The 26822-nt window shown below is 42.7% G+C and overlaps 1 protein-coding gene across 1 annotated transcript in view; it reads right to left on the bottom strand.

Moving 5' to 3' along the window:
* Utrn (utrophin) overlaps window positions 1–26822 on the bottom strand; it is a 490302-nt gene that overhangs the window by 374562 nt on the left and 88918 nt on the right. Inside the window, exon 2 of the mRNA XM_051164610.1 lies at window positions 10875–10936. Coding sequence (XP_051020567.1) covers window positions 10875–10936 — 62 coding nt within the window. The remainder of the gene's footprint in view (window positions 1–10874; window positions 10937–26822) is intronic.

The following is a 26822-nucleotide window of genomic DNA, read 5'->3' as shown; positions in this document are numbered from 1 at the left end:
ATGCAACAAAGAGACAAAGATATCAAGTAAAGTCCATGAAACAGGATGTGTTATCCAAGCACCCGCCACCATCTAACACCTACTTTCCAAAGTACAAACAAAATAATATGGGAAAGCTTAATATAAAGTGACACAGATGCAAGTGTTTCTTCGTATCAGAAATAATTATGGTTGTCTATTGATGGCATTTTACACAAACAGGTTGTGCTATATCCTAGCCACAAACTTTAGCCATGTGATCTGGTTTTTACACACTCACTTGTTTGTTAAGAACTCAAATGGTTAATCCATTACTACTATCAGTCATAGCACAAGCAAAACCTTCATGTTTTCTCCTATGGGAGTTCTTCTCAGTCCCAAACTCACAGAAATAATGGGAACCTATGGGATGGGTTACTATGGAAACCCTTCCTAGTCAAAGACAATTCACATAGGATACAAGAGAAATCTGTGTGGAAACAACATAGAAGCAACGAAGGCTCCATTGCAAACTAAGATTTCTAAAAGGTGTCATTAATGGCACACTCTTTTTCCCTCGCGTTCAGATAGTTCATTTGCGTTTTAGGAAACAAGTTTAAAAAGATGAAGACGCAGTTCTCTCCCTGTCTCAAAGTCAATCATTCATGCAAGGCTGAGCAAAGCCCTTTTCCTTTAAATACAGGCACATGGTAACAGCAGGTCTATTTCTTTCTTCTGTTTCCCAACTTCAAATGAACACTGATGACAAACCATATGGAATGTGTCTAGAACATGTGCCCTTTTCCTGATCTTCCCACACACCATGAGCAGTGAGGACAATAGTAGTGTACACTGAGACTCAGGGCTCTAAGAAGGAGCCCCAAATCCCTGCAGAATGGCAGCTGAGGAAGGTGATAGGGCCCTTCCTGGACAGAGTGAAAGAAGGTGCCTGGATGTCTCTCACAGGGGGCGCATCAAAATATGTAGTTTGAAACTTATGCATGATGTCCTTAATTAAAATGTGATTCTGCAGTGGAGCTGGGCCTGGTTGAGAAAGTGTAAGTGAGCTGGCCCTGAGGGCAAGAGTGGGAGGGAGCTGGCTCTGCCACTTGCCAATTCTTCTGCTTTAAGGTGGTGGTGAGTTGGGGGTAATGAGTTGGGGGTAACTGCCTCCCAGTCACCTCCTCCTGGACACCTGAGGTAGTGGGGGAGGGGAAGAGCTGACCCTGAGGCCATGGAGCTGGAGAGCTATCCCTGCCCCTCAACCAGCTGTAGCACTCAGGAGAGCATGCCCTGCACCTCATCTGGGCAACACAGTGGAGCTGGCCCTGAAGGAGAAGGAATGGGTAAGCCAGCTGTGAAAGTGTGAGAGCACAAATGACCCAGCCCCTCAAGGCTGCAGTATTTGGGACAGTGGGCCCTGTACTTTGACTAGGCAGTAAATGGAGCTGGCTCTGGAGGCTGGTGAGCCTGCTTTGAGGATATGAGAAATGACCCTGCCTGCCACAGATGGTGACACTGGGTGACCTAGCCAAAGCAGTATTGGAGAGCTCATCCAGTGGGTGCTAATAAGAGAGAGCCAACATGCTGACCAGCTCAGCTACCACCCAGGCCCAGATCCAGGGCTCTGAGTTGGCCCACCCTAAAGCCTATATCATCTGCAAATGGTTGAAATGAGTGAAAGGGCCAGTCCTGCTCTTCAAAAGCTGCAGGATCTCCACAACACAGGGCACCAACAGGATAACCAGGAGGAGTCCTGGTGAGGTCCCAGTATTGTGGTGTCACAGAAACTGGAGACCACAAACCAGACCAATGACTCACTGCAATGAACACTTGCAAGTGAAGATATGTGGACAGAGGAACATATTATGGGACACACTGTGACATGTTTCAGCTCCCACGATGTTTTCTATGCTTTGATTTTTGTTGTTGATCTTGTTGTGTTTGTGTGCTTTTTGGGGGGGGACAGGCAGGTGAGGTTACAAGGATGAAGGGCGGATAAGGGAAACAAGGAGATGAGTGGGAATTCTGTATGCGATGTAAAAGTCACAAAGAATCAAAAGAAGTTGGGGGTTTTGTTTTTTAATGTGCTTCTGTGCTGTGCTGAGCTGCTGGGCCCCTGGATCCAGTTCTCCAACACTAACACCCTTCCCTCAAGGACAGAAAAGTATTCTGTCAGCGCGTCATCAATCAAACAGTCCTGGTCTCCACGCATTCCTATAATTACAATGATGAAGAATATTAAAATACTCTAGTTGAAACTAGCTCGTCACTGTCCTCTAAGCCCAGGTGTTGCTGTTCACTTGCTCGTCTCTGTACTGTCCACTACTCCACTGCCTTTTAGAAGGTGTTAATGAGCTTCTTTGAGCATTACAGCATACAAAAGACAGGTTCTTTTTTCTTTCTTTCTTTTTTTCTTTTTTTCCCCTTTCAGTTTTTTTGTGGTGGTTTTTGTTTTGCTTTGTTTTGTTTTGAAAAAAAGGCTTTACTCTACAGCCTTGGCCAGCCTAGAACTCACACTGTGGACTAGGCAAGTTCTTAGTAACAGTGTCTTTGGGAAGTTTAAAGATATTTGACTCATTGAAAAAGGATCTGTTGGGAGAGGTAGGAACTCTATACCTGTCTGTATATATCTCTAGCAATAAAATCTAGACTGAAAAGCACTGCAGGGGAAAAAAAAAAGAGAGAGGAAACAGCATACACCTACAATCCCAGCATTCACAAGCCTGAGTCAGGAGAATTACAAGTTTGAGGTCTACATAGAAAGTTCAAAAGCAACCTAAGCAAGAGCCTTTTCCAGAAGCCAAGAGCTAGAGATGTAGTTTACTGATAGAAGACTTGCCTGGCAGGGATCATGTTCAGATTCAATTCCCAGCACTACAAGAAAAGAAAGTTCACACACACACACACTGTGCACAGGACTGTCACTACAAAAAAAACTAAACATCCCGGACAAATGCAACTTTCAAATGTTCCATATAAATATGGAAAAGACTAGCTGTGCCCAGAAGCACATGTTCGCTCCAGACGTGGAAAGTAACAGTACCTGATGTGTAAGCAGGGTCTGTGCTCTACGCTTAGGGCCGGAACATTTCTTATACAAAGAACAAGTCAGTATAAACTTTAGACTGTGCTGGCTGAGTGGTCTCTGTTGAAACCACTCAACCCTATTATAAATGTGAAAAACAGTCGCTAAACATGCAAGAATGAGTAGGCCAGCTGGAATAACAACTTTGTTCTAATTTCATGGATACTGAAATCCAAATTTTATATAACTTCCATAATTACAAAATAGTATTTTGCTCCCTGGTAACCCTCTGAAAACAATTTTAACTAGAAGACCAGACGAAAACACGCAGTAGGTTAGTGAAGTGTTCTAAGGCAACACCCAGCACCTACTGTGTGCACAGGGAAGTTCTGAGAGTGATACTGGTTCATAGTCATGACTTATGTGTACTCTTTCTCCAAAACAGCGTTCTAAAGTGAACAGTTTCAACATTCCCATGTTGTAAGTGAAGGAACTGAGAAACAAAGGTGGCGTAACAAGTGAGAGACAGATCCAGGATCCCATCTTTAAAACCCTGGCTCTAAATCCATGTTCTCAGCCTTTGAGCTAACTCACATGACAGGGCACACACCTGTGACGAGCAGGGGAGCAGGTACTTAGCTGCAGGGATGGCAGGGAGGTAGCTTTAGTTGTAGATGGTATACATGGGCAGACATGAACCTCTCAGAGCAGCACGGCGCTGTACTGAAATAAGACACACATATCCCAGCATCCCACTGTACAGCATTTCTGATGTTTTTTTGTGTCGTGGGCTATAAACATCGGCTCTGGGAAAAAGTCTAGGAATGTCAAAAGTCATCTTTTAATAAAAATAAAAACTGATTCATCTCGACCATTAACCTCGCATTTAAATCTGTGCAAAGGCTGAATTGCAGCAACTTCTCTGGAAGAGAAAGTACAGTTTTAATAATTCAGTCACACAAATATTTGGTGGATATCTCCTTTGTGTCTTAGCGCTGGTGAAAAGCTGAGTTCATGTCACCCTCCTCACTCATAAGAGGTCATTTTCCTTGCTTCTCAAAACAAAAACGGTACAGATGAACAATCCTGAACTTGAAGGAAAGATAAAGCTTGAGTCCCATTTTTCTTTTTAATATTACTTTTTTTTTAAAATGTGTATGGGCGTCTTGCCTTTATGTGGGCTGTGAACCACATTCATGCAGTACCCATGGAGGCCAAAAGAGGGCGTGTGATCTCCCAGAATTGGGTGTGAGCTGGGAACCAAACCTGAGTCCTCTGAAGAAGAGCCCGTATTCTTAACCACCAAGCCATCTCTCCAGCCTCTCATTTTTCTTTCAAAAACAAGTAACAGAAACACAATGACAGATGCTATGGTGCCGGAGTAGCCAATATGGACTGCGTCCCTCCCCCCTCACCTGTTTTCCGCCAGTACGTCTTTGGGCAGTGTCAATACCAGGCCTACTATTTTGGCAAAAGGTACTAGTTCCTGGGACATGACTCCAATGAGATTTAAAGTGTCTGAGCAAAGAAGTAAAGCATCCATTGTGAAACCAGAGAGGTGGGGGCAGGTGCAGGGAGCAGACTTCACATGTGTGAGACATAATGAAGTGAGCATGTCTGATAGGCATCCATCACGCAGGGAGAGTCAGCGGGGGCTCCAGGCTCTGCGCCAGCCCAGCATGGCCTGCGCAGGAATTAAGACACACTGTTTGGCAGAACTTCCTGTTTACAAGAGCAGTTGGAAATCTGAATTGCCCTGTGCAGTCTCCTGACACTCTACTTGTAGTTTTCTAGAACATCACACAAGGCAAAAGAGTTTTTCTGGTTTTTTTTTGTTTTTTGTTTTTTTTTTTCTATGTTTGTTTGTTTTTTGAGACAGGGTTTCTGGTTTCTCTGTGTGACTTTGGCTGTCCTGGACTTCCTTTGTAGACCAGGATGGCCTGAAACTAGTGTCGATCCACCTGCTTCTGTCTCCTGAGTGCTGGGATTAAAGGTGTGCGCCACCACGCCCAGCTAGGCAAATGAGTCTTATCAACAGGCAAACCAAGTCACAGGGCGAATCACTAAATAGAGCAGGGCCACATCCAGATGAAATATATGATTAGTCAACAGTGAGGCCCTTAAGGAATTGTGAAGTCTGTGACCAGAACACAAGCATGCATACATACACACACACACACACATATGCATGCACACATGCACACACGCCCACATGTGTATGCATGAAAGTGTAACTTTTTAAAATGTCATATGGGGATAGCGGAAAGCTCAAATGCCTGTATCCAAAGTCATGTTCAGCCAAGACCAAGCCTGAATTCAGTCCCCAGGATCCATACAGTCAAAGGAAAAGAACTGATTCCACACATTGTCTTCCCATATCCACATATGTAATGTCATGTGAGCACACAGATAGACACACACACACACAGAGAGACACATAGACAGACAGACAGACAGACAGACACACACACACACACACACACACACTAAATAAAACAAAACCTAAATATTTAATTTCAAAAAATTAGAATTCAGGCAAGACAGACAGACAGATGATCAGGAAGGAAGGAAGGAAGGAAGGAAGGATGGAGTACTAGCATATCCTAACGATGGGACCAATAATGTGAAGTGCATTTTATTGTTTGCTTTTTCTCATTTGGTACTGGGGAATCAATAAAAACTGAAATTTATTTTTAAGAAGATTATGTACAGCTCTTAAAATAATTAGCTGGGCTACCATGAAACGATTGAGTAGTAGACCCAGTGGGAATAGTTCGGCTCAAGGAAGCCTGCAGTGGCTGTCACAGTATTCAGGAGGAGATGACCCACCTACGCAGGACATGGTGCTCCCGGCTGCGTTGACCACACACTCTGTGGCATCTTCTTTTCCGGCTCCTATTTTTATAACTACTGACTTCCAAGAGTCAAGGAGCAGAGAACAGCAGGACACGCGTCCGTTCCCCACTGCATACAAGGGAACTGCGTGTGAGCAGCAAGTCACACTGGAAGCCAGGGCACATGCTTCACACTCAGTCCATGTACATTTCAAGTCTGGAATCAGCACCTACGAGAATTGATCTTTAAGGAGGAGAAGAGCAGAAACGTGCATAGCGCTCTGCATTTTCAAGTTTGCATGGTCTTCCCCTAACCGCACTGATGACAGAGCTTCTGTAATTTGGAGGCTCACAGCTCTGCCAGAGGAGCAGCCCTGAGTGTTGGCCAAAGAAAATGCAGGCTCAAAGTCAGGACAAATTTCCTAACAGCTTTGCTACCCTCCCTTGGGAGAGGACACATGCAAATCAGACTCTGGAAGTTAGAGCGTCCAAAACACTGTGTTTTACACCCCACGCCACGGTCTAACGAGGGCTTGTTTCTGTTTGGAAATAAGTAGCAGAGAGCAGCAATTTCACATTTTTCCCATCAATGCACCAAGACTTCTGGACAATACAAGACAGGTAATAATGATCGAGGGTGTTTAATGGATACAAGAATAAAACATAATTACTTTTAAAACTGCCTCCTTGTTTGACTGAGGTCATAAATAAATGAATGTACACTCAGGGCCAAGTGTTTCTTAACCCTTTAAGCAACCACTTTCTCCTCTGCTCTTCACCTCACCTCTTTGAAACCCCATACCATGACTTATAGCAGTGTGGGTTGCCTTTCAGAACCCCCGGGCTCTGAAGCATTGTGGACGCAATAACATATTAACAAGAACTTTAGATAGGTAGATAGATACATACATAAATAGATAGGTAATAGGCGGACACCTGCTTGTAAAGATATGCCAACATAAAACACACAGATTGTATACATGTAAATGTCCTCTAGTGAGTGATATTTTCAGCTTCTGTGTAGCCATACACAGTTATTAATAAAAGATAGTTTTAGACCTATATCATTCAATATGACCACACCCTTTATCTTATATCAAGAAAACAAATGAACAAACTTTAAGCTTTAAGTCTCCATCACTAAATGACATTTTAACTCAGACAAGAAGGGCCAGAATAGAAGAAGATAGAGAAGCAAGCATGCATGGAGGCCACAGAGGCCGTCCAGATGGAAACAGGCAATATGCAATGAAAAGGCAGATGCAAAGAACAAGGAAACCAGGGGTAAACACAGGAAACTGTAATGCCGAGGGCCTGAAAAGCCAGGAGGGAACCAGCATTCACACTACACATCTTAAGGACATACAACCCCAATTTTAAAAAGAAATGCAATTAACAATGGGTGGACCACTGAGTGCCTTAGAAAAGAAAATTGAGGCAACCAGACTTCTGAGATCACACCAGCTACCCCATCAAAACTAGAAAGGAGGAGAGGAAAGGGAAAACAGCTCACAGATGGTTTCTGTGCTCCACAGGTTCAAAGACAATGTTCCAAAAGATGCAATTGTAACTCTCCAGCAAAATACAGCACTAGCCTGGGCTAAAGACTTCACTAACACATGATTCACTGGAAGAACACATACACACATACATTGCTATCATCAGTTCAAAGGGGAACTCAAAGAGCTACGGTTCTACAGGCAAAAGGGGAACGCTCCATGGCTAATACTTTCCAGCACACTTTCATCTCCATGGATGAGAATAACTTGGCTCGTCTATTTTTGGTAATTTACAGAGCTGTATGAAGATTTAGGCCCAAACCCCAGCACCTCACAGACGAGGTGCAATGGCATACATTGCTCAAGTTCAAGGCCATCTTCAGCTACGTAGCAAGTTTGAGGCCAGCCTGAGATACAGGAGACCTTGTCTCAAGATAATAATAATAATTAATAATAATAATAAATAGTGATGATAATAATAACAGGAAGGGAAGGAGGAGGGGGAGGAGGAGGGTGGGGAGGAAGAGGAGAAACTAAGTTAACAACTGATGGAAGGTAGAGTTAGTACAGATGGCTGGGCCGAACAAGGTACCCACCAATATTTTTCCCATTTTTAGAACTTTGACGTCTTTCTAATATACATAATAGTAACTTAAAAAAAGAAGGTATCTGTGAGGATAGAGAGTGAACAAATACTGGATGCAGACAGGTATTAGAACTAAAAAGATGATTTCTGATTGATACTCCAGATAGGGAGGAAGCCAGGAATGAAATGTAGAACCGGATGTCTGTTTTAAATTCCTAAATGGCAGAAGTTGCCTTTGGTGTCTATGTGGATTTCCCATGATGGCATCGCATAGTGAGGAGAGCCAGAAGACACACACAGTTATTATATTTCAGAGTTCACCAAAATATATGTCAAGGGGTCTAGTCAGAAAGGAATAATAATGTTTATTTTCTTCAACACCCTTGTGTACATAGAAGATGGATGGATGGGTAGATGGATGGATGGATGGACGGACTAGCCTCAGGGTTGCCCAATGAGGCTTCACTGAAATAGGAATACAATCCTTCCCAGCCCAGGGAGAGTTCAGCTATCTGGAATTCCCCCTTCTTATATTCACATCCTCATCAAGTTGTAGGCAAATTCCTTCTAGGCTTTGATTCCTTTGCTGGAAACAATCTGACAAAGGAAGTTTTCGATGTTTTGATCTTTTCCAAAACAAGACTTTACTGCCTTTGTGCGAGCACAAAGCTAGCAAGCTAAGTACTGCCCAGAAACTTCAACTTTGCTGGCAGGAACTATGACCATTCCAGGACAAATGAATGGGATTAAAGCCAACTTTGATTCTATAAATTAATAACATGGTTCCACGCAGCTAGAGAGATGTCTATACCTTTCTATTAATGCACACCTGTAAGTACCAACTTTATTAAATAACCTTCTATGGTTCTACCAGAGTCTGTGATATTTGGGTCTCTCAAATTGTCAATGACTAACAACAACAACAACAACAATAACAACAACAACGCTTCTCTTCCATTATTCTTGCTCAGCTCTTTCTATTACCCTGTATTCTCTCCCTTGTCCCACAGCTCTGTCTCCTGTGCACCATTCTCAACAGTAGCGCAAAAGGAATTCGCCCAGTTTTAAATGTTGCCTCAACCACGGTCTCCCAAGACTGTGAAAATGATCCCTAAAAGTTAATGCTAGGGCAATTCTTTCCATAATCAATGCATAAAGCTGCTGAAAACTGCACTGTTTCGCTAGTTCTATCATAGAAAAATGGCCATGGCCTCAGCAATAACCATCCTGGGAAATCCCACCCACAATGAGCTGTCATGAGGCAGCAGGAGGAAAGGTCCCCTAGCCACACACTCTGCATCACTAAAAGTGTTGCAGAGAATGTGACACATGCAGACACAGAACTGTGAACACCGCCACGTCCATGGGACATGTGCAGATAAGGACTTGTGAATACCACCAAGTCCATGTCAGAGGCTGGTTGCAACTACAGAATAAAATGACTTAAAATTAAAAAAAAAAAAAAAATCTGTCAGTGCTTTAAATCAATCATGAAACTACCAGTCGTGAAGTGCCTCTGTTCTTCTGTCACTCTCTAAATTCAATGATCACACACAGAGGCACATACTTAAAAACAGTGACTCATTTTATTTCACTTCTTTATTTATTCACTTATTGACTTTGTGCGTGTGTATGTGTGTGGTTGTGTGTGTGTGTGTGTGTGTGTGTGTGTGTGTGTGTGTAATATATGATGGAGAGATGAGAGGGGCATGAGTATGTGGAGGTCAGAGGACAGCTGTGAAATTGGTTTTCTCTCTCGACCATATAAAGTCCCAAGGATTGAACTCAAGGCATCAGGATTGGCAAAGGGTGTCTTTGCACACTAAGCCATATTCCTGGACCCCTAACTACATCCTTCACTCCTCCATCAAAGTCTGTTTTCATATCCTTTACTTTCTCAGAGGCAAGATAAAATAGCTTTCAACAAAAAGCTGTAAAACCGAAGAAACACTGCAGTCAATAATCAACTATATGTCTGGAGATGTGAGGTTTGGTTTGGTTTCTTAGGAGATATGGTCTCACTATACTGCCCAGCCTGACCTCAAACTCCTGGGCCCAAGTGATTCCTCTGCCTCAGCCTCCCAAGAACCATGTGTAACTGCACCTACATGTGAGATGTGGGGTGACTTTTAAATTGTACCACTACTCAAAGTCACCTTAAATCAGTCTCACTTTCCCTCAAAGAAATGCCAGTGTCTACGTCCCTGGATTTTGCAGCTTTCCACTATACATTTTCAAACACTATCTTTAATTAAAAGAGCGCTGGCTGCTCTGGCAGAGGACCCAGTTCAGTTCCAAGCACCCAAGTTATGCCTCACAGCCATCTGTAACTCCGGTTCTAAGGGAGCTCTGTGTAGCCCTCTTCTGACCTCTGAGGGTGCCAGATGCACACTGGGCACATTCGTACGTGTAGGCAACAGAGGCAAATAAAATAAACTACTCCTTTCAAAAAGAGCTTTCAAAGTATTTTAGAGACAACCAGAGAAACCTTTCTTATTCACCTTCCTATGGGAGCCTCCCACCATCAATCAACCTAAAGGTTGTTTCCATGTAAGATTTGGTAAGGACAAGAAAAAAAACCCTAACTTCTATAACGATTGCACATTTGAAACCAATGTGAAAACTCTCACTCTACCATGCTCCAGTGCCACCACCACCACCCAAAAAAAAAAAAAAAAAAATACTGAGCACAGTATTGGTTATGCTATGATAATTAAAAATGCTGAGAAAGAGCAGATCTTTGAAGGAAAGTGGGAACAGATAATTCAGTGATTTACCCACATCCACAGGAAGACAAGCCTCTCACTGTTGCACAGGGCAGAAAGGCTGCGCGAGTTTTCACGGTGAACCATGCTAAAAGAACTAATGGGGTTTTTGTTTGTTTGTTTGTTTGTTTGTTTTTAGCTACATGGCCACAAGTCAGAAGGAGGCACTAACAACGCAATAAAATCCATCAAAGTCTCAGTTACCTTTGAAAATCGAGCGTTTATCCATTTGGTAAAGGTTTTCTTCTGAACGTCATTGTGTTCATCTGCAGGAGAGAAAGAGGAAACAAGAAAGGATGAGTGTGCTTGCACTGCTGGTGAGGATGACAGAAACAACCATCTCCTTCCTGGGAAGCTTAAGACAGAAGTTTAGACAGCATAAGGCACAGGACACACAGCTAATAATGAACCTACAGTAAAGTGAGACCCGGTCACCTCATCCAAGGGACCTGGCTGTCCCCATGAAACCCGGGAGGCTCTCAGCTAGTTACGACATCCAGATTTGCGTGGTACAACCCAGACCTTATTCACCTCACAGCACTACATGTAACGTATTCAGGTCCATTTTAAGTATAATACCAAACATAATAGACAAGCTACCGTGTGCGACGGCTAGTTTTAACTGTCAGCGTGGCACAATCTAGAATCATCTGGGAAGAGAGACTACTCAAGAGTGTATATATAGAACAGACTGGCCTGTGGGAATATTATTTTGTCTTTTTTTTTTTTTTCCCCAGAACTGAGGACCGAATCCAGGGCCTTCTGAACTAAATCACCAACCCCTAGCCTGTGGGAATGTAGGGGGAGGGGGGAGACAGCATCTTGACTGTGCTCATTGAAGTGGGAAGAACTGCACCTCGGGTGACTGGACTCATCCAGCTTAGACTCCCAGATTGTAGAAAATTGGAGACAGCAAGCTGAGCAGTAGGCATGTGTGCATTAATTTTCATTTTACTCTTGCCTGTGAATCTGTGCAACTGCTTAAAGCTCTTGCCTGAATCTGTATAACACTGCCCTGTAACCTGGAATTGTAAGTCAAGTAAAACCTTTCAGGTAATCAAGCTAGACTAACATGTCCCCCGAGAAAGTTACTCAATAAAAACGTAAGACTCCATAACTATTCCTTCTTCACACAAATCCTGCCCCTTCTAGAACAGGAGTGAAGATTTCTAGTCAGTTCTCCAAACCATTTTCCTACCCACTCAAAAAAGGCCAACATAAAGTCATAGTAGTTTTAATCTTTAAAAACATTCTGTTATGTTTACTTATATGTATATGTGTGTCTATGTGTGGGTATGTGCATGTGAGTACAAATGCCCAGGGAGTCCAGAAGAGGGCGTCAGATCCTCTGAAGCTGGAGTCATAAGAGGTTATAGCCACCATGTAGGTCCTGGGAACTGAACTCCAGACTTCTATAAGAACAGTATGTATTCTTAACCACTCCAGGCCCCTAGGAAAACTATTTTTAACAAGAGAAATCAGGATTTAAAACATGATCAACTTTGGTTTTAATTACAAACTCATTGTGCAAGACACAACAAACTTCAACCAGCTAAAGAACCCCAAACTTCCTGAAAATGAGCCGAGTGAATGAAGTGTGTAAGGAGAGTGGATGGTACAGCAGCAGCAGCAAAAGCAAAGTGCTTTAGGGCTAAACATGCCATGTGTCTGTCCACTTCTTACATGATTTTGAGTCAAGTATCATTTAGGGTCATTTAGCCTCAAAATCCTTGCCTATAGGATAGAAATAAACACTAACGATATTGTAAGGGGTTTCCGGGGACTAGGAAAATTTTTCTATACAGATTTGGTATGGTGGTTTAAATGAGAATGGCTCCCACAGGCTCATATATTTGAATACTTGGCTTCCCATTGGTGGAACAGTTTGGGAAGGATTAGGAGGTGTGGCCTTGTTAAAGGAGGTGTATATCTGGCAACAGAATTTGAGACTTCTAAAGCGTCTGCCATTATCAGCGCTCTCTCTCTCTCTCTCTCTCTCTCTCTCTCTCTCTCTCTCTCTCTCTCTCTCTCTCTCTCTCTCCCCCTCATATTCCAATTAGTAGATTGGCATGTAACCTCTTAGTGCAGCCAGCACCATGCCTGCCTGCGGCCATGGTTCCTGCCATGGTGGTCATGGATTCTAACCTTCTGGAACTGTGAGTCCAAAATGAAATGCCTTATTTTGAAAATTGCTTTGGTCACAGTGTTTTGTCATGGCAATAGAAAAAGTAGCTACTAAGACAGATGGAGAATTTATCATTAAAAGGCCATTCCTGCGATAAATATAACAGCTCTAGAAAGAGTGTCAGTGTACAGATCCATAAAGGAAATTGGAGACCAACCCCAAGGCACAAAGGGAACAGCAGTATAAAAGGATACTGCTCTCTAAGAAGCTTCTTGATGTTAACAGTGCTGAAGGTGACCTCCCTCCCTCCCAGAAAGGACAATGAAGACAGCCATTAGCCCCTGTCTCTGCCTCATGCCTGATTATCAGATCAATGCCACAAAGTCATTAAGCAAGAAGACTTGCTTACACACAGAGAATGCCCATCCTTTATCATCAAACCCAAGAAGGACGGAGCTGACAATACAGCCATGCACAGGGCTATACAGAATATATCTACCCGTAACAGGCACTAACTACACCAGCCTGGCTGAAAGAAATTTAATTTTAAGCATCTATGTTCAGGGCACTTAACAAACCTAATAATTTGTTCCATGACTCCAAATCTGTAAATGTTTCTGTATCCATCATTCTTTAACCCTATGAATAAGAAATAGAAAGTTCATAAGTAAACATCCTCTCCCTTTCATAATGTTCACACAATTTAAGAAGCTTTAATGGCCAAGTGGTGGTAGCTCATGTCTTTAAATCCCAGCACTCAGGAGGCAGAGGCAGGTAAATCTCTGAGTTTTAGGCCAGCCTGATCTACAGAGTGAGTTCTAGGACAGGCAGGGCTACACAGAGAAGCCATGGCTTAAAACTAACTAGATAAATAAGTAGGAAAGTGGGAAATGCTAACTGAAATATAACAGCATTTCATTATTTAACATATTTCAAAGTTCATGAAGATACTAAGTCTAGTGCTATGGCCCAGTGGCAGCAAATGTGCACAGCACAGCCACGGCTCTGGTTCCAATCTGCAGAAAAGTGGAATGATGAGGAGTGATTGAAGCATCTTCTAATACACAGATTTTTCTCTGTAGGCTGGCCAAAGAAAGAAGTGTCTACTGCTTTACTGTTCTGCATTATCAGTTATAAAATGAGATCAATATCAAAAACAGAGTTCCACATAAAGAGATGTTTATAAAAATAGGGCAAGTTTCTTCTAACGGAACCTGTAATGTTTTAGTCAAATCAACACCTATATACATCTCACTACCTGATACGAAATGGGATGTTTGCCCATAAAAGATAACATCCAGCTGTTCCAAAATACTCCAAAATGTACAGATATTATTTTGTATTTATTTCCCTGGAACAATTAGGAGTGGAGCAAAGTTTTGCATTCAATACACTTGTAGGTTGCCCACAAACCCTCCTCCCTTCTCCCCACCCTTCCTCGCCAACTCCATGATCTACAAAGATTCAGTAAATGAACAAGAAATAACTCAATCATGAGATGAAAAGATGAAAACAAATAAACAAACAAACAAAACATAAAACATATGGAACAGGGAGAGCCTTTCCAGAGCACATGAGATGAGTTCCCAACACCCATGCTGGACAGCTCAAAACTGCCTCCAGTTTGAAATGACCATGCGCCTCTGACCTCCTTGGATACCAGTATTGACATACACAATTAAAAATAAAATACTTTTTAAAGAAAAAGAATGTGAGCCAGGTGTGGTGGCACAAGCCTTCAATCCCAGCACTCAGGAGGCAGAGGCAGGTAGATCTCTGTGAGTTCGAGGTCAGCCTGGTCTACATAGCGAGTCTAGGACGGCCAGGGCTGTTATACAGAGAGACTTTGTCTTGAAAAATCTAAAGAGGAGAGAGAGAGAGAGAGAGAGAGAGAGAGAGAGAGAGAGAGAGAGAGAGAGAGAGAGAGAGAGAGAGAGAGAGAGAGAGAGAGAGAGAGAGAGACTCAGAAACAACTGAATATCACTAATAATGATGCAATGTTGTTCTTATCTATCCTCCATCGCCCTAGAAAATGGCAGAGCTTGAAGAGCCTCACTGGGGATGTAGTCCATGGTAGAATGCTTGCCTCGCATGCCTCAGGATCCAGGATCAACTCCAGTTCCACAGAAAAACATTACAGACCATCGTCTAACTAAGTCTAGGAAGAGGCCTCAACGGCAAAGGTGCTTACTGTCAAGCCTGGTGATGCGGGTTTGATTCCTTGGACCTACATGGTGGGAGAAGAAAGCGGGGTCTTGAAAGTTCTCCTCTGATTTCTACAGGCACATCATAGCATACATGCATACACAGATATTCACAAAATAAATACATACAAACATAAGGAGAAAAATAGGGGACGGGAGTCAGGGCTCAGTAGCTAAGAGCACTTTCTGCTTTTCCAAATTACCTAAGTTCAGTTCCCAGCACCCACACTGGACAGCTCATAACCACCAGGAACTCCAGCTTCATAAGATCCAACACCATCCTCTGGCCTTCATAGACACCTGCATACGTATGGCAATACACACACACACACACACGCATGCACACGCACACACACGCACATGCACACACACACAAATAAATAAAAATAAAAGTAAAATTAAGAAAAATGTGAACAGTTTCAGACATTACAGTTCTCATCATCAGAAAACCAATTGATAGTTGTCATTTATCCACACACACACAAAAAAAATATTGAAACATACAACATGACCCTGCATCTAATTAGACTGATCACACACTGACTGAAGGAGCAAGAATGATGTACGCTGCCGATCCACCTCCACAACATGCGTTCCTTCAGGGTCTTACACTTAAACCAGTGTTTTCATTAGAAAGGAATTTTAGAATTCTTTTCTGAGAGTCTTTGCTGTCTTAGCAAATCTTATCATTAGTGACCTTTCTCCATTAGGGGGGAAAAGGCACGGGGCTGAATTAGGAGAAGAAAAATGTGTTAAACCCCTTAAGGCTGCTTTTCCAAATTCTTCTAAATAGTTTTGCTCTTCTTAAATACTCCTGACATGCTCATACTAATCCAAGGGCCTTTGGTGCTGCCTGGCCTAGAATTTTATTGCTGTGACCCAGAGGAAAAATGAAACAAGAGACATGAACAAAACAGTAAAGTCTTCAAGGATTAAGATGTTTCATTTCACTAGCTCAAATGTATAATAATAAAATATCCACTAATAGAGCTTTACAGTAGGAGGGTAAGGAGATGATCCATAGGCAACATACTGGCTGCAAAAGAATAAAGATCTAAGTTCAGACCTTCTGTATACATGTGAAAACTCAGGCATGGTGGAACAACCCTGTAATCCCAGTCCTAGAGAAGCAGAGATGGGGTCCCAGGACAGTGTTAGCCAGAAAGTCTAACTCAGTGGTTCTCAACCTGTGGGGCACAACCCCTTTGGAGTTGACCAGGGCTTTCACAGGGGTCACCCAAGACCATTGGAAACCTAAGATATTTGCATTACAGTTCATAACAGTAGCAAAATTACAGTTATGAAGTAGCAACAAAAATAATTTTATTATCAGGGGTTAGCACAACATGAGGAACTTTATTAAAGGGTTTCAGCCTTAGGAAGGCTGAGAACCATTGGTCTAGCTGAATTAGGTAAGGTCTGGATTCAGTAAATGACCCTAGCTCCCATAAGGTAAAGAGTAGTTCAAGAAGCCAGTCAACATTGACTCTGGCATCACAAACATGTACACACACACACACACACACACACACACACAAACACTAAATAAAACACACACACATATACATACAGAAATATAAATAGACAGACAGACAGACAGATGACAGGACATCATGAAAATCACCAATATCAAAAGGAAAGCAGTATCCCGCTAGCATGTCTGAAGCAATTTATAGTGACCAATCAGCTGGCTCTAACCCAAGTACCACAAAATGCGAGCATTCAGAAGAGAAATGTAGACTATGAGACAAGTCTGGCTGAATGCTTTGGAACTTTGACTGGCTTTATTAATTAAAGCCTCCTTCACAAGCACAGATTTAACACATCCTAGAAAGCGAGGATAATTGCAGAAACAAGAACTCTCAGCCTACACTACTCCTTCCTCTTTCTCTGGACTCTCCACCTGAGTGACCCTTAAAACACCTCAAAGAGACCTAGTCCTGCCTTCTATTCTCATTTTCTGTGATTTCTAAACAAATTCAAGCCATTCATTCAAAGAGTATGCATTGCATCAAAACATCATAAGGAAACTATAAGTACATCGAATAATTTGTAGCACAGGATCTTTTCATCAACAAAGAACAAACCAACAGGAGACAGACTCCCCCTAAGCAGAGTGCTTTAAGGCTCTCTGAGCACTCTCAGACAACCAGGGAAGAAAAACCTTAAAATTAAAAGGGCAGCCTTCAAAATGAGCCAAACTTACTACATGAGATGTTGAGCTGCTGTGCACTTGTCAGGTGCCTAGTCAGAGCAATGGGAAACAAAAAACAGTAGTTCTCCTAATTTGCTTTCAGGAGCTCTAAAGCTTAACTTGAAAGAATGTGTAAGATTTATAGGGACCTGACACTGCCTTAAACCTTCTCTCTGGAGATGCATTTTTGGAAAGAAAAAAAATTCTTAGAGCCTTAAGTAGTAGGGGGTCTGGATTCAGCTTGCCGGTAGAGTGCTTGCCTAGACTGCACAAGGCCCTAGGGACAATCTCTGACTCTGAAGAGAAGAATTTCCAAGATGGTGAGTATCCAGCACGGTGTGTGTGAGGCAAATGCACCAGAACAAGAACTCGGGTGGTGGGGGCGGCTCAGCCACGCTTACAAATGCTTCAATTCTGATTTTTGTCCTAACAGTGAATTTTTTGTTGATCAATTGTGATAACATAGAATAAAGAAGGGTTCCTCAGGGAGAGTGGGTGACAGTGGGAGTCACTGATTTTATTAAATGACTGATGAGAAAGATTAAATTAACTGAAGTCAAATTTCTATGAAACTGGATTTCTCATGTTCCCTTAATTCTTATTCAATGGGAAGCTTCAAGTCAGTCACTGATTTCATCTACAAATAATCTGAGATGTATGAAAACTCTGTAAATAAAACTTGTGAAAATTTAACCTAGAAACATCCCAGTGATCTACCTGCCTTCAGCCTTATGCATGAGTTTCACTTGTCAATAACAAAAATATAGCCTTACAAGAGTCAGTTGTGCGCAGGATAGTCTCAGTTCAACTCCTTTATTCTATTAGTTTCCCCATACTCTGAGGAACCCTTTACATTCTTCATAAATTTATAAAATAGCACAATAAAAATTTTCAAAAATTCAGCAATCTCACAAAAGCTAGGAGAGTCCAGCTTAGCAGTAAAAAAAGTCTGTATGTAACTCTATCATTAGAGATGAATATTCAGAATGAGGGTAAGTTTAAGTTCACATTGGACCACCTAGCAGGGCTCTGTCTCAACACACACAGACACACAGAGAGAGAGAGAGAGAGAGAGAGAGAGAGAGAGAGAGAGAGAGAGAGAGAGAGAGAGAGAGAGAGAGAGAGAGAGAGAGAAGAGAGAGAGAGAGAGAGGAAGAGAGGGAGGGAGGGAGTAGCAATATTATTTTTCTACTTAGCTGATATACAAAACTTTTTCCATTTTGGTTTTACATTTACATTTGTCTATTGCATGTGTTTATGTGTGCACATCAGTGTTATATTGTGTGTGTGTATGTACACATCAGTGTGCCCATGCACACATGCACCACATACGTGTGAAGGTCAGAGGACAACTTGCTAGAGCAGGTTCTCTCCATCCACCACATATGTCCCAGGGATCAAACACAGGTTGTCAGGGTTAGCAGCAAGCTCTTACCTGGCAAGCCATCTCACCAGCCCAAAATGTTCTAGCAACATGCACACACCAAGTCATGTGTGGTGGCGCACGCCTTTAATCTCAGCACTCAGGAGGCAGAGGCAGGTGGATCCCTGTGAGTTCAAAGCCAGCCTGGCCTACAGAGCAAGTCCAGGACAGCCAAGGCTACACAGAGAAACCCTGTCTCGAAAAACTAAGCAAACAAACAACATACACACACCACTGTGTATGGTACCCCCACAACAGTAGAGCCTAACCCTTTCTGCCACTTATCTTCTGCAGTACCTTTTCCATGTTTTGTCTTAAGAGCCCTGCATAATGTCTATCATATAAGTTAGGAGATCTCAGCCTGCAACGCACAATATTTTGTGTCTGTTAGTTTAAGTCAAAGCCTTATGTTCAAGAATCTCTCAAGGCATTCCCACATTTTTATGTTGACAACTAATATTTATTATGAATTTAAACAGGCAAAACTATGGCATTTCTAGCTACGGTTTTTTCTCATTCAGATAATAGAGGATGACGCCTCCATTCCTTAGCTGCCAAGACTAATACTCCCTGTCAAACTAATTAGCCACATCACACTTAAATCTCTGGCAAGAGAAGGCTGACTTCAGATTTCTATTTAAAAATCACACGGATATGTCCCTCTAGGGGACATCTCACTTCAGAATCCTCTGTCCAGGATGGATAAGTGGGTGGATGGATGGGTGGATGGGTAGGTGGATGGGTAGGTGGGCGGGTGAATGGGTGGGTAGGTGGACAGATGAGTGGGTGGGTGTGGATGGTGACTGGGTGTGGATGGTGAGTGGGTGGGTGTGGATGGTGAGTGTGTGTGGATGGTGAGTGGGTGGGTGGATGGGTAGATAGGTGGATGGATGGGTAGGTGGATGAGTAGGTGGGTGAATGGGTGGGTGGGTGGACAGATGAGTGGGTGGGTATGGATGGTGACTGGGTGTGGATGGTGCGTGGATGGGTGTGGATGGTGAGTGTGTGTGGATGGTGAGTGGGTGGGTGGATGGGTAGATAGGTGGATGGATGGGTAGGTGGATGGGTAGGTGGGTGTGTAGGCAGATGGGTGGGTAGGTGGATGGGTGGGTGGGTAGGTGTATGAGTGATGCCTAAATACAAAGCCTTTACCCAGGATGTAACTGATTTTCGTTGAGTGCCTGGCAACAGTGTAGCACTGTGTGAGTTGGGAGTGCTGGGAGGTGTGCTGTTCTATCAGAACCCACACAGGGGACGATGACAGGTGGAGAAAGTGAGGGAAAGCGCCTAAGATGCAGCCTCATGTATCACCAGAAGAGGGTTCATGGCCACATGTGCCAGGAGGGCTTTGGGTGTCGCAGGATCAACTAACTGATAAATGATGAATATATTTCCTAGACATTCAATGCTATCACTTAAACAAACTAGGCCCTTTGGTCTAGATGCTAAATCTGTGAGGGTCCTGTCAGCCACTAGCTGGAAGGGTTCTAACTACAACATAACCCTAAATCTTATCCCCAAAACTGGATTAGCTACAGAAATGTCACACAAGTAGCATTATAGTGTTTTTTTTTACTTTGCTTTGTTTTTGTTTTTTTGTTTTTTTGAGATGTTAAGGATCAAACATAGGACCCCACCATATAATCAAGGCAAGAACACTACTAATGAGCTATATCCCCCGACCCTGTTTTTATACTGTTTATTTTGAGACAAGGTGTCACTAGTTGCTCAGGCTGGGCTTGGATTCACAGTACAGTCCAAGCTGATCCTTGATACTGCGATCCTCCAGCCTCAGCTGGAGAAACAGCAGGAATAAAAAGCCTGCACCACTTTCCCCATACAAACTTTAAAAATCTCTACCGGCCACATTTTAAAAACAAGTGAAGTTCATTTTAGTATATGTGCTATTTCAAAGTTCATTTTTTATTTAACCCACTGTCTTAAAATGCTACTTCAGCACATACTCAATATTTTACAGTGTTGCCAGCTAACACTCTGTCTCATACTAAGACTCTGTGGTCAAATGTGTATTTTATTGCCAGCGTCATCTGAATCTGGGCCAGCCGAGGTGCAGGTACCCAGCAGCCAACACTGTGGAAGGGCAGCTCAGCTCTAGAACACCTCTGCATTTACTGTAACTAAAGCTTTGATCCCCTTCAAAAGGACAGAGAGAACTGGCTTAGCTCTCATGATAAACGGCTGTCTAACTGCTAAGGAACCCGATGCTGATATTGACTGTTTGGTGAATGCCAATATTCGTGGCAGTGTTTTATCTAAAACAATCCTCTATTCAAACAGTGAGAGGATAGATACTCCTATAACTCATCTTCAGACAGTTGGAACTAAGGATGTCAACCAAAAGTAACAGAAAACTTAACAGTGTGAAAGATTACTTTGACTCAGGTCATAGTATAGAACTTCTGCTCCAGTAAATGAATAAGCAGGAGAAACTTTACAGTAGTCAATAAAAGTCTCATCTCCTACTCAATAAATGGCAGTTTTGTAGGAAACACTAAACAAAAAGCCAATTAGTGACATTTACTGAGTGTCTTAGTTAATGTTCTCTTGCTATGAGAGATACCATGGCCAAGGCAACACTTGTACAAGAAAGCATTTAACTCAAGGTTTGTTTTTAGTTTCAGAAGGTTAAACTATTATCATCATGGCTGTGATCATAGTGGCACACAGGAGGCATGGTGATGGAGAAGTAGCTGAGAGCTACATCCTGATCCATAGGCAAAGAAGACACTGGCCTAGTATGGGCTTTAGAAACCACCCACCATCCATCCACACCCACCCACCTACCCATCCATCTATCCATAAATCCATCTACCCATCACCCCTAGTGGCACACCTACTCCAACAAAGCCACACCCCCTGATCCTTCCCAAGGAGTTCCACTAACTACCTACTAATCATTCCAACATATGAGCCTATGGGGACTGTTTTCATTCAAACCACAACACTGAGTGTTTACTATGCATGATTCCCAAAACAAGAATCATTAGCATTTTCAAGAAGGTAGTGTCCTTGGACTTGATAGCTCAGACAATAAAGTACACATGGTAGAAAGCATAAGAACCTGAGTTCAACTCCCCAGAATCCACCTAAAAAAAAAAAAAAAAAAAAAAAAAAAATCTACGCATGGTGGTGCAGGCATGGGATTCCAGCAAGAGAGAGGCAGAGCCAGGTAGCACCTTGGGGCAGATTGGTCAGCCTGACTGCAAAATTCCAGGTCTCAGAAAAACAGCTCCTGCAGAATGACACCCAAGGTCACCCTCTGAGCTGCATATGCACATGCTTATGTATATTGCACACACACATATATACATGCACATACATACACAAAGAAGGTATGGTTACAACTGACTACTGAAAAAAAAGGGATATGGTCAGTATTGAAAAACAGGCTATTTTTACTATGTTGGAGTAGTTTACTATACTACTCTGAACATATGCTGAGATATATTCAGAAACACATAGGAAAGATATTTCTTGATGCTGCGAGGAAGGAGTGGGGGAATAATTCAAGAGATAGCATGCATTTAAGCCAGGCCCTGCTATGTGGAAAACAAATACTGCTGTTTGAGGTGATGTGAATGGTCAGAAAGAACATTTGTGAGGTAGTGAACAGCCTCAGGCAAGTCCTAACGGGTGGAAGCAGATAAAATACGAGTGGTGTAAGCCATTCACTCTCACTGTGCAAGTACATGACGTCATCAAAGGGGACTGTAGTAAAACTGATTTTTAAAAAATGGATTCAGAACCATTCATGATAGACCTCTAAAGCTTGCATGGCTGAAGAGAAAAGGGATAAGAAAAGGAGAGGTGGAAGCAATAGAAACCAAATTCATGAAGTATAGTTTTCCCCTCAAACATTGTATACATGCAATGACTACAAAGTGGAGAATTAAAATACCCCTGTATTTCTAAGAAGATTTTAAGTAATTCTCATACTCAACTGTTTTCATTTCTGTATTTTCTCAGTTTTATAAGAAATACACGCTATAACATCTCAAGGTGTTGGTCCTCTAAAAAGTGCATTTTCTTCTACTTCCTGTTTCACAAATAAGGAAGAAGAGGTTGGTGGCCAAGAAACTAACTGTGGTGACAGGTCTGCCTGTGTCTGCTGATGGGGAGTGGTAAGGAGAAGGCACCCCATCTGTGTCTGTAATTGCAGGTAGGTACGCAGGATCGAGACTGGAGGGAGATTCTTAGATGCCAGTAGGGAAGAAGGGCGCCTGCAGAAGCCAAAAAGAGCATCAGACAGCAAGAGTATCCCTATCCTGGTTTACATTGAAGCTCATGTATCTGTTAAACAGAAACTCAGCAGATTACACTCCGTGCATTTGCACCTGTTTTCCAGCGGGCTTCGCACTTAAGTGGTAAGCGGTAACTAGGTATAAAACAGCTGCACCTATGGAAACCACATGTCCCTAAGTCGATTCCGTAGAGAGACATTGCAAGAGGGGGTCAAATCATTCAACGTACACCTTTTGCAAGAAGAAGGAGGAGGAGAAGAAGAAGGTGATGGAGAAAATAAAAAATGATATACAAGAAATGCCATGAACAGGTTGTGGCCAGCCCCTAGACTTTCTCAAAGGTCAGAGATTTCATCACTTTAAGATAAACAGCACAAATCTGAGAGAAAATGAGACACGTTTGTCATTTGTTCCTGGACTTTAATAGCACGTCACCTGCTGCAGATATGTTTAAATTTTTAAATGTAGTCTATGGTGTTTTTTTTTTTTTCTTTCCTCTGTTTGAAGGTTTTTATGTTAGGTCATAATTTAAAAACCAAACCATAATGTCAGAAATATGAAGAAGGATTGGTAAGATGGCTTAGTGGACAAAGTTGCTTTCTTTGCAAGTCTGATGAACTGAGTTCAATCTCTGTAACCTTAGAAAGGTGGAAAGGGAGACGCGATTCCACAGGTGGTCCTCAGACTTCCACACAGGCACCACGCGTGGAGAAGAATCATTTTAAAAATTAAAATTTCAAAGCAGTAAGTCCACGAAAATGCAATCTTTTGTCCAACATAAATATTTATAAGAAGCAAGAAAAAGTTCCCAGAACACTGTGTTTCCTCTTCAGAAGTCCAGGGGAAAGATTCTTTCCTATGAATCTTCTTGAGAAACTGGCCCACACAGCACAGAGCTCGGACACAATGAGACACAAAGAGAAGTAAAGCATCCACCTGAGCTACTAAAATATCTCTCTCTCTCTCTCTCTCTCTCTCTCTCTCTCTCTCTCTCTCTCTCTCTCTCTCTCTCTCTCTCTCTCTCTCTCTCTCTCTCTCTCAACTTGAAAGGCATACTCTGATAGGACTGAGCAAGGACAAGATAAAATCCATAGTGCAGGCAAACATACATCCCACCTCAAACCCAAATCATTTCCCTAGGTGCTGATATTTATGTATTATCCTTGATGTCAGTGTCAAAACTTCAAGCTCTTGGCTAGGGCTCTAGCTCAGTTGGGACAGTGCTTGCCTGGCATGCATGAAACCCCAGGCTCACTCCCCAATGCCACATAAATGTGGCAAGTCTGCAATCGCAGCACAGAGAAGACAAGACAGGAGGATTGTTGCAAGTTAGAGGCCAGCCTGGGCTACATTGTAAGACCCTGTCTCAGAAAACTAAATACATAAATTTCAAAAGATTCTAGGAGCCAGAAAGGTATCTCAGTGGTAAAGAGCACTGGCTGCTCTTCCAGAGGACCTGGGTTCTATTCCCAACACTCACAGGCAACTCACAACCGTCTGTAACCCACTTCTAGAGGACCCAGCGCCTTCTTCTGGTCTCTAAAGACACCAGGCACTCACATAGTGCACAGGAACACAAGGAGGCACATCACTGGTGCACATAAAATTATAAGTTTACTCTATACCATCACAGAGAAGGACAAATTTGAAAACCATCTCCAGCATGGACAAGCTCTTTCTTCCACGCGCCCCCCACCTCCCCACGTGCCTCTTGAAAGCATCAAGAAGTTCAACTCTGTTTTACAGCTGAAGACTAGAAGAACCTGTTTCATGGTTGCTTTTCTGAACTGTGTGATCTCATAGGCAGCAATCCTATCAAACTACCCCTTCCATCTTCTTAGACTGAGGAACCCTGATCAACTGGGTCAGTTTTACAAGAACAACAAATGCACGCTCTCTAGGGCTGGGTTTTCCTCAAACTCTCCCTCTTCAGTCATTTGTGTGAGACAGCACAGCACCAGTCAGCCATCCAGGCTCACAGCGACGTGGTTTTTCAAAGGGTGGAAATGTCCAGCCTCCTTTCTCATTTCCTTCCTGATAGAATGCCGAGACCCATGTCCTTTTTCACTAAAGCCATGCAATGGCTGGTGCATTCTGGGAACATTACAATCTCTTTCTTCCCTTCCTTCCTCGAGCTCATAGATTCTGTCAAATATGATTCATAACGGAATTTCTTTTTTTCTTGTTTGAAAAGTGACTCTAACCAAACGATCTGGATGGACAATCATTCATATGAGTTTTAACGGTTTCTTCTGGGTAACGGTGAACCAAATGACTCCAGGGCTTGGACAAGGTGCTGAGCAGCATGCTTGGTTACATAACACAGTCCAGTCTCAAAAGCCCAAACAACAATGGCAACAGGAAAACAAAAGCAGTCTAAGAAATAAAACCACAGGAACTGACAGCAGACTGTCAGGTTTCATACACGCATGCTCACAAAGTTACTTCCTACTCACAACAGCAAAGGGATCGGACCAACCCAAAAGCCTGTCACTAGAATGAGCAGGACATGACCTATTACATAGTCCTAACACATAATATGCCACAACATATGTTATACTGGCATGAACAAGTGACATCTGCCTATCACATAAATGCAGCTGTTCTATAAATCCACAGTCAATGCAGTTGTATTTCTAGAGACAGTAAGTGGGATGGCAACTTCCGGGGGCTGGCAGGAGAGTGGAGGGAGGAGTCAATTGTTCAATGGATATAGAGTTTAAGCCTTGCAACATTCATTAAAGGAGTCTGAAAAGATGATGTTAATAGTTGTACACTGCAATGTGAATATATACTTAAAATGGTGAACATTATATACGTGCTACCAAAAAAATTTTAATAGGGAAAAACACATGCAATGAATATTTTTTATTGCCATTTCATGACTTAGTTTGGTTTGGTTTTGGCTTCTGATTTTTGACACAGAATCTCACTCAGTAGTTCAAGCTAACCTAGAATTCATAATGTAGCCCAGGCTAGCTTCAAACTCACAGTAATTGTCCTACCAGAGTCTCCTGAAGAAAAAGACTGTAGATGTAAGACACCACACCAAGATCAGTGTGATTTCTGCTCATTATTTTAGTACTGCATGTACTTGTGTGTGAGCAAGCACACGAGGAGTGCACACGAGCGCAGGGGCCTGCAGGGACCAGAGGTGTCAGATCTCCCGGGGCTGGAGTTATAGGAAGTTGTCAACAACTGGACGTGGGTCCTAAGACCTGAATTCAGGTCCTCTGCAAGACCAGTACACCCTCTTAACTGCACAATCATCTCTCCAGCCTCCTCAGGGTGGTTTTCAAAGGAGATTCCCAGCATGCTCTTTCACATCCATTCCTCAACATGACAATGAAGAATCTTTGTTTCCAGTGTCTTATCTTAAAATTCAAACTTTCTACATACCTCCTGTTTTGCTTTGAGGCTGGCCTCAAACTCAAAACCCTCCTTCTACAGCTTGTGCTCCATAACAGCCAGGGCTTAATATGTTCCTTGGGAACATTAGCATGGGTAACCTCAATTTTGGAATCAGATCTGGCTTTACTGTGATAAGACAAACATCTGCTCTGCTCAAGGACACTGTAGTGGACAACACTGGTTAACAACACACATAAACACACACACACACACACACACACACACACACACACACACAACCTTTCCACCTTCTTATTTACAAAATTACTCTTGGCTTTTGTCCTCCGGCAAGATAAATGGATAAGACACCCACCTGCTCTTGCAAGCAGGGACAGCTACCTGGCAGTTCTGGCCAGAGGCACAGAGCATATGGAGCGGACACCCAACAGGCTACTATTTCCCTGATGACAGTGAGCTGAACTGGATGACAATGAACATCTTGCTGTTGGCCTTCCCCCTTTGGTGCAAGAAGACAGAAGCAGCCAGATCCCTAAGCAAGTAGCCAGCCCTGACTTTCCTATCTGCAGACTGAA

This window comes from Acomys russatus, chromosome 21 (assembly GCF_903995435.1).
Source record: "Acomys russatus chromosome 21, mAcoRus1.1, whole genome shotgun sequence".
NCBI classification, from domain to species: domain Eukaryota; kingdom Metazoa; phylum Chordata; class Mammalia; order Rodentia; family Muridae; genus Acomys; species Acomys russatus.
The sequence above is the reverse complement of the archived record's forward strand: the minus strand, read 5'-3'. Positions and strand labels throughout refer to the sequence as shown.